This window comes from Spea bombifrons, chromosome 3, assembly GCF_027358695.1.
Source record: "Spea bombifrons isolate aSpeBom1 chromosome 3, aSpeBom1.2.pri, whole genome shotgun sequence".
In the NCBI taxonomy this organism is placed as follows: Eukaryota; Metazoa; Chordata; class Amphibia; order Anura; family Pelobatidae; genus Spea; species Spea bombifrons.
In genome coordinates, this window is record NC_071089.1 from 108777881 (window position 1) to 108788731 (window position 10851).

General features: G+C 43.1%; 1 protein-coding gene across 1 annotated transcript; it reads left to right on the forward strand.

Annotated features, from left to right (window-relative positions):
- Positions 1-552: 552 nt before the first annotated feature.
- Positions 553-7837, forward strand: KLF11 (KLF transcription factor 11). Its single transcript, XM_053460806.1, has 4 exons — positions 553-762; positions 3911-4171; positions 5689-6640; positions 7458-7837. The coding sequence occupies exons 1-4, from the start codon at positions 721-723 to the stop codon at positions 7754-7756; spliced, it is 1554 nt and encodes a 517-aa protein (XP_053316781.1). The 5' UTR covers positions 553-720; the 3' UTR covers positions 7757-7837.
- The last annotated feature ends 3014 nt before the right edge of the window (positions 7838-10851 follow it).

The following is a 10851-nucleotide window of genomic DNA, read 5'->3' on the forward strand; positions in this document are numbered from 1 at the left end:
TGAAGCCAGAACCGTATATAAACACGCTCGTCACGTACACAAACGCTTCTTATGGGAAAGCCTCTCACCGGTTACTAGTTACCGGTAAGTCCAATAAATACCACACCCACAGATACACATTAAAAGGCTATAATGTCCTGGTATATACCGTAATATAGGGGCACCCTGTGGCTTTGCATTACAGCTTTTAATATTTAGAGACTACAAAGGTTTTCTTGTATAACGCTCCCAACACCGTAAACAAGCGCACTCGTGGGCTGGCCGTGACAGGCGGGCCCCGGGCTCCCCGCCAAACTTGCCTCCTCAGCTGCACGACCTTTCCCCCAGTTTCCAGCTCTCGCAGTTCACCGAGGCCGTTGCACACTCAGCCGCCAAGTCACTGGTTACGTCTCAGCCCCGCCCACAACATGCTTCCTCCACGAGCTGATCACGTTCTCAACCTGTCCACCATTGGCTGCCGGAGAGGCCGGCTTCGCTGTGATTGGTCATTTTCTCTCCCTACCTCTTTTCCCTGGCTTGTAGCTGTTGCAGTAAGCGCTATGTCCTCACCTCGCCTCCTCCGCCCCCTCCATGCTTCTGAGTCCCTGCCCTCCCATGCAAGATGACGAAGTACATCCCCAACGCAAAGAAGGGAAGCTTGTTATTGCTGGTGAGCAGCCTGGCTCAGGCAGGCGGCATCTGGACGTGCTGCTGCTACCTTTGTTACATTAGACCGGCACAATGCTGAATGTGGCCCCTGCAGACAGGCAGCACCCAGGAGCTGTAAGTAAAGCTCATATAACCCGGCGTTTATCTTCATTTATTGGGTGCTATGGGCTTATGGCAGGACATACCCAGGGGGTGCTGGTTATATCGCGATATATATTGTACTGGTGAGCAGAAGAATTAGATCGTCCGCTAATGGGTGTGCATTTGGGTTCTGCAATGGAACGTTTCCAATTTTTCATGTAAAGAACTGTTATGATGATCAGAGAGAGGATTGCTTATATCCTGGTAATGGGAACTGGCTGCCCGTCTCCCTAGTATCTCTAGACATGTATCCTGATGTATCCTGTATCTTTACATATATGTCAGTATTGGCTGCATTGTGGGGGAAGGCATACCTGTCCATAGGTCCTTTTATCAGCATTGTATTGTGACATAGAATGTATCTATAGGATCATACTATCTGTGGTGTGTGGAGACAGTCGGGAGGGGGGTCAGTTCTGTTTTAAAGCCCCCTGTGTGTGCCGGCTGATGCATTGGATAATGCTGATATTAACACATTCATTGCCAGCCGCCCTGTATTTTTCGGGGGGGTTCTCCATGGATGTGCTTTTTGGATGGATTTTGAACCTAAACCCTGCCTCCTACATTATGATTCACACCCAGATGCTTCCTGCTCCTCCCCTGCCGGCCCATTCCACGCCCACCTCACATGGCTATTTTAATGCATGACGTCTTGAGAGCTATATTTAGAACCCTTAGCCCCGCCCTGTGGGAGGGTTTAGTCAGTAGGGGGCGTGGAGGCTAATGTTTTGTTAACCGGTTATATTAGGGTGGGGTAAATACCCTTAACAGCTTATTGTCCCTGAATCCCCACCCCCCGCCGAAACTGCAAAAACAACCACATCCTCCTGAGCAGAGAAAGGGGTGACTGCTGACCTCAGCCCAACATCACAGGGTGTGGCTTCTTTCATTAATGGCTATTCTACCTCCCCCAACCTTCCCTGCATCCCCTTTAGAAGTATAATGAGACCGTCCGCCCGCTGTTCTTTCTAGGAGCTTTCTAGCCTTAAGACTAGATTGCAAGCTTATGGGCACAGTCATCCATTCCTGTTATAACTGTATATGCTGTACTTGTTAACCACGCCTCTATGTATTCCGTACTGCGCTTTGGAATATGTTGGCGCTTAATAAATAAAGGTTAGTAATAAGCTATGGGTCTGAGATATAGACGGATTACGTGCATCCGCTCTTCATTTTTATCACTGTACTAAGGCAGCCCTCCTCACCTATTGATAAAAAATGCGCTACTTGTTACGTCGTGTTAACCCACTGTACAGGGCTATGGAATATGTTGGTGCCATATAACTCAATAAATAATGTCCTAGTTTACAGGTTGGGTATTATATCAGTCATTTCTCTATAACAACATGTATTTAGGAAGGGGTTAACATGAGTCTCTTTTGTCTGTACTCGGGTCTCAAAGGTCACATGAGGCCTTTCAGTGTTGGTGGCTTTCTAAGAAGGGGTCAAAGGTGCCAGAAATTCTTGTGTGTCTAAGGCTAGGTTCCAAGGATAACCGGGGCCATTCCAGGATAGCGAGTACCTCTGCGTTCATACAGTTCATGCCACAGTTCATGCCGTCCGTCGCGTTGCCTTCCAGGAAGCAGAGTTACATTTAAATTCTTGTTTGTGTTCATATGAGTAGGAATTGGCAGTCTTTTGGAACAATCTTTGTAGGCGATCCAGTCCTCTATGAGACATGGTAGATGAATGGATCCGCTTCCCAGCCGAAGTGGTTATTTTTTTAACACAATAATTTTTGTGGGATAGACATGTTGCTACCCTAAATCTAAGGCAAGGGCGGAAGGGGTGTTATCTGCCGTCTATGTTTCTATGGTGTCGTCGTATCGCTGTATCGTATGTAATACTTGCATGGAGTTAAAGGGTTGTTTATTAACACAATATGTGTCACACCAGAGGATGTCATTTCATTCAGAGGTATCGCTGCTTGTGTCATAAACACACGTGAAGCGAGCAAAGCCGTGTGAATCGTAGTGTCTGGCAGCGCCATGTTGGGGCAGGTCATCTGAGGACACGCAGCAGCGTGAGCCACAATCAATACTCGCCTGAGACCGCACCGAGCAGCTAGCCCCGTGCCGCCTGCTGCTTTCAGTTCTTTACTTGTTTCGCGGTTTCCGTTTGGCAGACGTGTGATCTGCGTTACTGCAAACATAAAGCTACTTAACATTTACGCAAGCAAAAAAAAGAGAATTTCATGGCAGATCGGCCCCGTTCGGCCCATCTAGTCTGCCTAATTTCCTTGAGACTCGTTAGTCTCGTCTTATATTCAACAGTCATTTGCCTTCCTCATACATGTTTAAATTCCCTTACTGTATTAGCCTCTACCGCTTCTGATGGGAGGCTGTTCCACTTATCTACCCCCCTCTCACTAAAGCAAAACTTCTTTACATTACATCTAAGCCTCCGATCCTTCATATCTCCTCTGCACTTTGTTAAATCCCTTTAAGTGTTTAAATGTTTCAATCGCTTCCGTCTCTCCTCTCATTTGCAGTGCCGTTTGTGTTTTGTTTTTTTATTGCGATATTTATTTATTTATAGTGATTGTCAGATTGATTTTATTGCTGCCATCTGTTTTTGCTTTCTGTGTAAACTGCAAAACAAACAATCCCGCCAGCCGAACGCCCGACTACGCGTGAAAAGCTGAAACAACAGGAACAAAGGATTTAATTAAGACCCTATAATTATGCTAATTTTAGAATGGCGTTTATGGTCGCAAAGGGGTAATCAGCAGGGCAATTTACCCCTTCAGGCTGGGTAATGGCGTGCAATTCGCGTGCTCTTGGAGTGAATTCGGAGCGCTTTGTATACATATAGATATTAAGTGACGTGCCGAAATTAACCAGAAGTTTGCGTTATCAAATTCCTCGACAGAAATCGGGTTTTTATTATCCATTTAGAACAAATGGTAATTATCAGTAATTAATAAGCTGTCACATGGCAGGAAAGTTCCTTGCTTGGCACAGACATCACCAGTAGCTATCTGCCCCTCCTTGGTAGATACGCTCATTGAAGCCTCTTCCAGTAAAACGCATCATTTGGTTGACATCATTTATGGCGTATAATATATATATAAATGTGGATATAGCCGCTCATTTGTACTCTTTGCCCCCCCCCCCCGTAGGTTGATTTCATAGACATGTGCGAGTCAATACTGGAGCGGAAAAGACACGACAGCGAGAGGTCCACCTGCAGCACCTTGGAGCAGAATGACTTCGAGGCGGTCGAGGCGCTGGTGTGCATGAGCTCGTGGGGGCAGAGGTGCCACAGGGGGGACACCCTGAAGATGAGACCCCTCACGCCTGCTTCAGACTCCTCAGATTTCTCCATGACGTGCGAATCGACTGTACAGATGCCGAAAGATTACCACTCGTTCTCTACACTGGTAAGTGTTGTTAACACTTCTTGAAATGACTTCTTGGAACTTTGATGCTACCATCAAGGATAGTCCAAAGCAGCTTGGATTACCTTTTAGTGGAACATGTTCATAGAAGCCCAGTGATCCCTTTTACATCTAAAAAAGAGCCCTCGTGACTTACTCCATGAACACTGGTCTACTAAACGGTGTCACAGACTGCTTTGGAGAGAACAAGGTAGACTAGGGCTTGGGGAACAAACATTTCCATATTGCAGACTCCGCTCTGTTCTAGGTCTGGCCCAGGGCAGCACCTCCAGCCACCTCCTTATATGCCAACTGGGCAAAGCCCCTCTATAGTGTAAAGAGTACAGATTGGGGAGAGCAGAGGAGCAGCGCATTAGGAGGGACTTTTCTTGGCCTAGGTCTAGAGTGGCAGGTCCATGGCGGTGGAACAAAACAGGGAGACAGCTTGTCCTCTTGGATGATCAAACCCCCTGGTATCCCGCTGCTCGATTGTCCGGTTGGATGTAAGTTCTTCTCCACCGTCCTATTTAAGTTACCTGTTGCCCTAGTCCAGGATACGTCACCAAAGCATTCATTCTTTTTGACAAATGGAGTGTTAATCATGCATACGCATTACATGTATGAACCTAGGTAGTTCTACATTTTATTTTATTTTTTATTGCAAAAATGAACGTTGGTATGAACAAATCAAGGTCTTCCTCCACAGTGACATCTTCTGCAAACATGTTTAAAATAACTAAGGTCTGCTTCATTGTTTCCTTCAGAATGGCCATTTAAAAGTCTTGCATTCCATTAAAATATAAATATTTTTAATCTTTGGAAACAGTTGATTTTTAAGCATGGACTTCTGACTGCAAACGCAGAATAAACAGTTGCTATGGCGAAGAATGTTAATTAATGTGTTAATGGCTTATTTTTAGCCCCTGCGTTGTATCCTTGCCTTAGTTACCTCCCTGCAGAGATAAGACCTGGGGGGGGGGGCATTGCATCAGATTATTGCGGGTCTGCTGTTTCACATTTGTTACCTAACCAACTTCTATGAGATATATGGCTGGCCAAGCGTTTCTCTTCTGGAATGCATTTCACTGTTGTGAAACGTGCTGTTGTATAAGCGGCATATAGGGCCCTGTTCTACTAAGGAGTGATAAGGCTTCGTTCGCCAAGGGAGATTTAATAATATGAGGCTAAAATAATCTTGGTAATGTTCCTCTGGGGCCATGAATAACAGATACTGTTAAGATTATCTGCAAAGCTAATGCTTATCACTATAATTATGGTCAGATCTCCCAAGATATAAGCAAAGTCTATTCATAAATATTTTTACAGTTAAAATGTATCCGTATAAAGAGCCGATCTTTGCCATCTCTGTTCAGCTTCTATATGTTTGATATAGCTGGTGAATAAAACAAATACCGTAATTGTATCCAGGAAATATAATTTTTTTGCTATGGTTGAACCTGTATCTGACGTGTGTGCGTTACAACTAAAGAAAAATGCTTAAAATGTGTTTGGTTTTCCAGTGCATGACTCCACCACACAGCCCGGATTTTGGAGAGCCCTCCACAACGCTCCCGCCTGCCTCCCAGGTGACGTATTCCAAAGCCGTCACGGTCACGTCGGGCAGCTTGGGCTGTACCGTCACCTCTTCGGATATTTTCAAGCCGTTGGCATCAGGTGTCCTCAGAGCGTCTTCTCACGGCCCAGAAATGCCAGAAAGTGCCCGGCCCTGCAGGGCAATGGCGACAAGCGTCATACGTCACACGGCGGACAGCCGCTTTTTCCAACACATTCCAGAGACTCCTGTGATAATAAAGGTAGAGTCGGATGAAAGCGCCCCCTGTGGACACCAACATTCCAGACCTTCCAAGGAGATACATGCCCCCGCGAGCCGTTCAAGGAACTCCCCACCACCGCACCTTCCTCGTCCTGATAATTCCTGTTCTAATAGAAACAGAGACAGCCAACAGCCGGTCAGTGCCGAGACACAACTACTAATAAAATGCGAACGTGATTACACGAGTGACACTCAGCCTTTGGTTTCTGTTCCTGTTTCTCACGCCCCGGTTCTCTGTCAGATGATTCCAGTCAGTGGACAAACGAGCGTCATTTCTGCTTTTATTAAGCCCCCTGCTCAGCATGTTTCTGGTGCTGTGAAGCCAATCCTACCCCAATCGACGCAGGTTCCTCCGCCGGTCCTCATGGGAGCTCCGGTGTCTCAGGGAGCTGTAATGTTCGTACTGCCCCAATCCCCCATCACACACCCGCCTCAGCAGTGTACACAGACTCTCATGACCGTAGGGAACACAAAATTGCTGCCTCTTGCACCGGCCCCGGTATTTATCACCGCTGGGCAAAGCAGCCCGCCACAGATGGACTTTTCCAGAAGACGGAATTACGTGTGCAACTTCACTGGCTGCAGGAAAACCTACTTCAAAAGCTCCCACCTCAAAGCACATCTCCGCACACATACAGGTGAGTTCCTCCGGGTGAAATCCTTTTTATTTATTATAATTATTTATTAAATTCCAACGACGCGGTCTGCTTCAGACACATAAATATACAGGTTTTAGTCCCCAACCCGGTCCTTGGCATAGATCAAATTATAAACTTTGTGAAGATTTCACTGAAGCGATGCTTCATGATGTTTGTGATTATATTAATTTTTTTTAATTTATTAAAAAGTAGCAAGTCAATAGTTATCCCCTCCCCCAGCTGCCTCAAGTGCAACCAGGAAGTGTAAGCAGGAAGCATACTTCAGTACACTTCTTAACTCCTTAATGACAAAGCCTGTACATGTACGGGCTCAAAATGCATTGTTTTCCATGGGTTTAGGGACCGCCCATTGTCCTTAAGGGGTTAATGTAATGTATTTGAGGTCAGTGAACCCTCCAAATGATGACGTGTAATGCGTTTAACATTAAAATTCCTTTAAACAGAACCGATCTGGCACACTATTTGCTGGTACATTCATCTTGCTTTAACGCATACACCAAAAGTACTCTCTTGTGGTTAGCTTCACTTTAATAAAAGAAAAGTATTTTAATGATATTTGTAAGATGGAAAGATAGGCTTGATTAGGCATGTGCAGTGTAACAGTTTTTTATATTTATATATTTTTTTTTGTTTAGTGAAGTCTACATAGTAAAAAAAAAAAAAAAAGTACATTTCAAATGTTTGCTTATTAAACATTTCAATCATTTTGGACAGTTAAATTGTGATAATCCTTTACTTAGAATAACAACTTGTTTGTTTTAATAGAGTATCTCTTTTTTTTTTTTCCACTTTGCAGGCGAAAAACCTTTTAGCTGTAACTGGGAAGGTTGCGATAAGAAATTTGCAAGGTCAGATGAACTCTCACGACACAGAAGGACCCACACGGGCGAAAAGAAATTTGCTTGCCCCGTGTGCGACCGTAGATTTATGCGTAGCGACCACCTAACGAAGCACGCCCGGCGGCACATGAGCACAAAGAAAGTTCCTACGTGGCAGGCGGACGTCGGTAAATTGAGCAAAATCGCTTCCCCCGACACATCTAGAAGCGGAGGCCCTTCCCTCGGCATGCTGGTGTCCATGCCTGCCTCCGTTTGAGAAGTGGGCGCATGTGGTTGCACTGGTCAAAAATGATCTTTTCGATACACGTTATGAAGAATTATTGACGTCGAAAGGAAAGATACGGGACTTTTTTTTGTAGTATGCTCATACCAAGGGCCGTAAGCCGTTTTCCACTGTGTTACAGGGAAAAAAATTTAAAATTCTAGATGATTGCAATGACTAAGCCTCTCGGTAAAAACAAGCCATGTGATTCTGGCTCTATACGAGGCTCCGTCACATACCAGCCTTTCAAAGTGTTAGTGTTGTGTATTGCCGTTGTATAGAGGTAACCAGCACAGAATACATGTGGTGACATATTTATTGTTTTATTCACTTTCTTTCAACCCTAGTGTGGATGTAAATTCCAAAAACCAATCCTACACTTTGTCTGTGGCTCACCTTGGACCCCCAAGGACCACCCAAACAATATTTTGATATCGGCGAGGTTCTAAACGCACGTAATAGCTAAAGGGATGCATTAGCAGCTTGTAAAACTGGTTTTCTAAAGGAAACCTGAACAAGTTGGGGCCTCACAAGCTTCCTGGAAATCGGCTAGTTTGTCAGCTCTTCTACAGCTAGAGAACCGAAGGCTGGCTTTACTGTCCCTTTTAATATAAAGCTTACTATAGATTAAAAACTATCACTTCTTGGTCCAGTTTTCCATCGTATGCACGTTTATTTCCGCAAAACCCCTTTTTCACTCTCTTGCACTTTGTATCCTTTTATGGATTAGCATTAAGGTCCTTTGGATCAGCGGTGGTCGGCATACCACGGTTCCCACCGGTATATGCAACGATCGAGGTTCTTGTGGCTGGACAATCATACAATGCAGTTCTGCCTTCTCCCTATCAGTCAGTGTTTACATTGTGATCCAATAGACAAAGCCAGATTTAAAAAAACGGAAATCACATCCTATCTAGGTTAAAAATCAAGTTATATGTTTATCAAAGGGAAATTTGATACAGCTTGTTTAATAAGTCTATTGCACTATTCCTTACATTAATGTTTTACTTTTGTTTTATTATCTTTATATATATTATATAATAAATTTGTATTTTTGACATGCATATCACAGGACTGCTATTATAATGACGTTCGTCTCAAGGCTGCACTCCTTCAGATTCAGAACATTTTCTTTCTTTTTTTTTTTTTGTTTTTTTTCCTTTATATTTCCTTTTTTTTTATTATTCTTTATTTTTCTTATGGAATATTGTATGAATAACCGGGGAAAGCTTGGTTACCGATGCATTTGTTGGCAGTTCCTACTTTAATAAGCACTGATTTCAGTACAATGAAAATGTCCGTTTACTTTACAAAAGAAACAGAAATGTAAGCAAATTGCCTTAAACTGTCCTTAAGGCTGTTCTGGGTAATCATACTACATAGGTGGATCCAGAGGGGGCAATGGGGCAGTTGTACTGAAATCTGTGTGACCATGCGGGTATCTGGCTCAGGATCTGCCCCTGAAAAGAGATTTGAAATACAACAACGTATGTAAAGACTCAAATTGCCAATCCTGCCTTAAAATGGAATATACATTTTATATCTTAAAAACACAAAATCTGAACTCTGCATAACCAACCAAGCTTTTCACCGATTAATCATGTCATCAATGTTGGGTCCTCTGCAGCCTTGTTGCGGCACGGCACGTAAGCTAAAATAAAAAGTTCACTTTAGTCTCACTGTACTTTATATCAGTGTTAATACCTCATTTTTTGACTTTCTTTAATTATGTTAAAAAATTTATGTTTTCCTTGAGACTTTTTTTTTCTTTTTTTTTCCCCACGATTTGAACCCCCACCCCCCCACTGGCCAATGATGCTGTATTACACGTGTTTACACATGTGATGCTGTATTACACGTGTTTGGCAACTTTTACGCAAGGATTCTTGGTATGGGTATTCTAGAACTCTTACATTATATCTCCCATAGACTGCAATAAAGAGAGCAAAAATTCTCAGGTTTAAAAAAACGTTTTTTTCTCAAATGAAATACATGTTTTTGCTTTCACAATACGTAGATTTCTCTCCTATATTAAATATAATGCTAGACTTATATGAGCCAAACACCATGTTTTATAGCTGTTTTTGTATTGAAACATTTAAACAGGAAATTAGGTACATGGCTAAAACATTTGGGGATTGTAAAGTTGGCAGACTCTTAACTCAGTCCCTGCTAGGATTTATCAGGCTTCGGAGGTTATTGGCTCATTCAATATCTTTTTGTATCTTCTACTTGTATACCTGTATACATCTCCCTGATAATGCCGGCTGCTATGACTTTATGTAGGCATATAGCTTGATGAATTATTCTCCCCACTGTGGGTTCTGAGATAAAAGCAGCTCCTATTCATGCACAGGGCTGTCCAACTGAAGGGCCGAATAAGCACCCCCAAAGGCTTTTCTGTAGACCCCAGTCTGCTCTGGTATGTTCCAGTTTGTTAATTTAATGGGTTCTGACAGATTTATTATGATTTCTTTCTTCCATGGTTCTTTGGAGAAGAATGGTTTTTCTGGTGATATGTCCTCCTGCAAAAGAATTATTGGCCACACAGATCTTAGTTGATGGTCGAAGACCTCCAGAGGTGAATTGAACCCACCGACCTAACAGATGCCATTTAAATGTTTGTATAAATGATTTAAAACCCTGACAATCCCCTCAGCACCTTCCATTCCAGAAGAGGCCATCTGGGCAGATGACAGCTGAGGTCACCATTGACCCCGGCCGTCGGTTAATGGTCCATTGAGCAGAGTGTGTTGTAGACAATAATAGCATTCAGGCCATGTAGCACGCTCAGCAAAGTACCTGCACTGCATTTGTTTTATAAACCTCTTTTGATTACGTTTTTTTTCTTTTTTCTTTTCTGTATGTTGAGCCTTTAACTATTTCCTTTTTATTATTAAATGTGTCATAAATGTGTGTTGATTTTGAATACAATTGTTTCATGTCACTTTGTCACTTTTCTGGAAATTATATAAAGTTTATGTTTGCATAAAAATACTTTTATTGTCTTTTTTCTTATTTGTATTATGTGTGGGATAGGAATATGATCCCGAATATAACACATAAGACCAGACCATTACAATAGGTAG

What these genes read in the sequence shown, in the direction of transcription:
- KLF11 (XM_053460806.1), top strand. Translation starts at nt 721, where the DNA reads ATGCTGAATGTGGCCCCTGCAGACAGGCAGCACCCAGGAGCT. An exon ending in ACCACTCGTTCTCTACACTG is followed by an intron (nt 4,172 to 5,688) that starts GTAAGTGTTGTT and finishes TTGGTTTTCCAG; the next exon opens with TGCATGACTCCACCACACAG. An exon ending in ACATCTCCGCACACATACAG is followed by an intron (nt 6,641 to 7,457) that starts GTGAGTTCCTCC and finishes TCCACTTTGCAG; the next exon opens with GCGAAAAACCTTTTAGCTGT.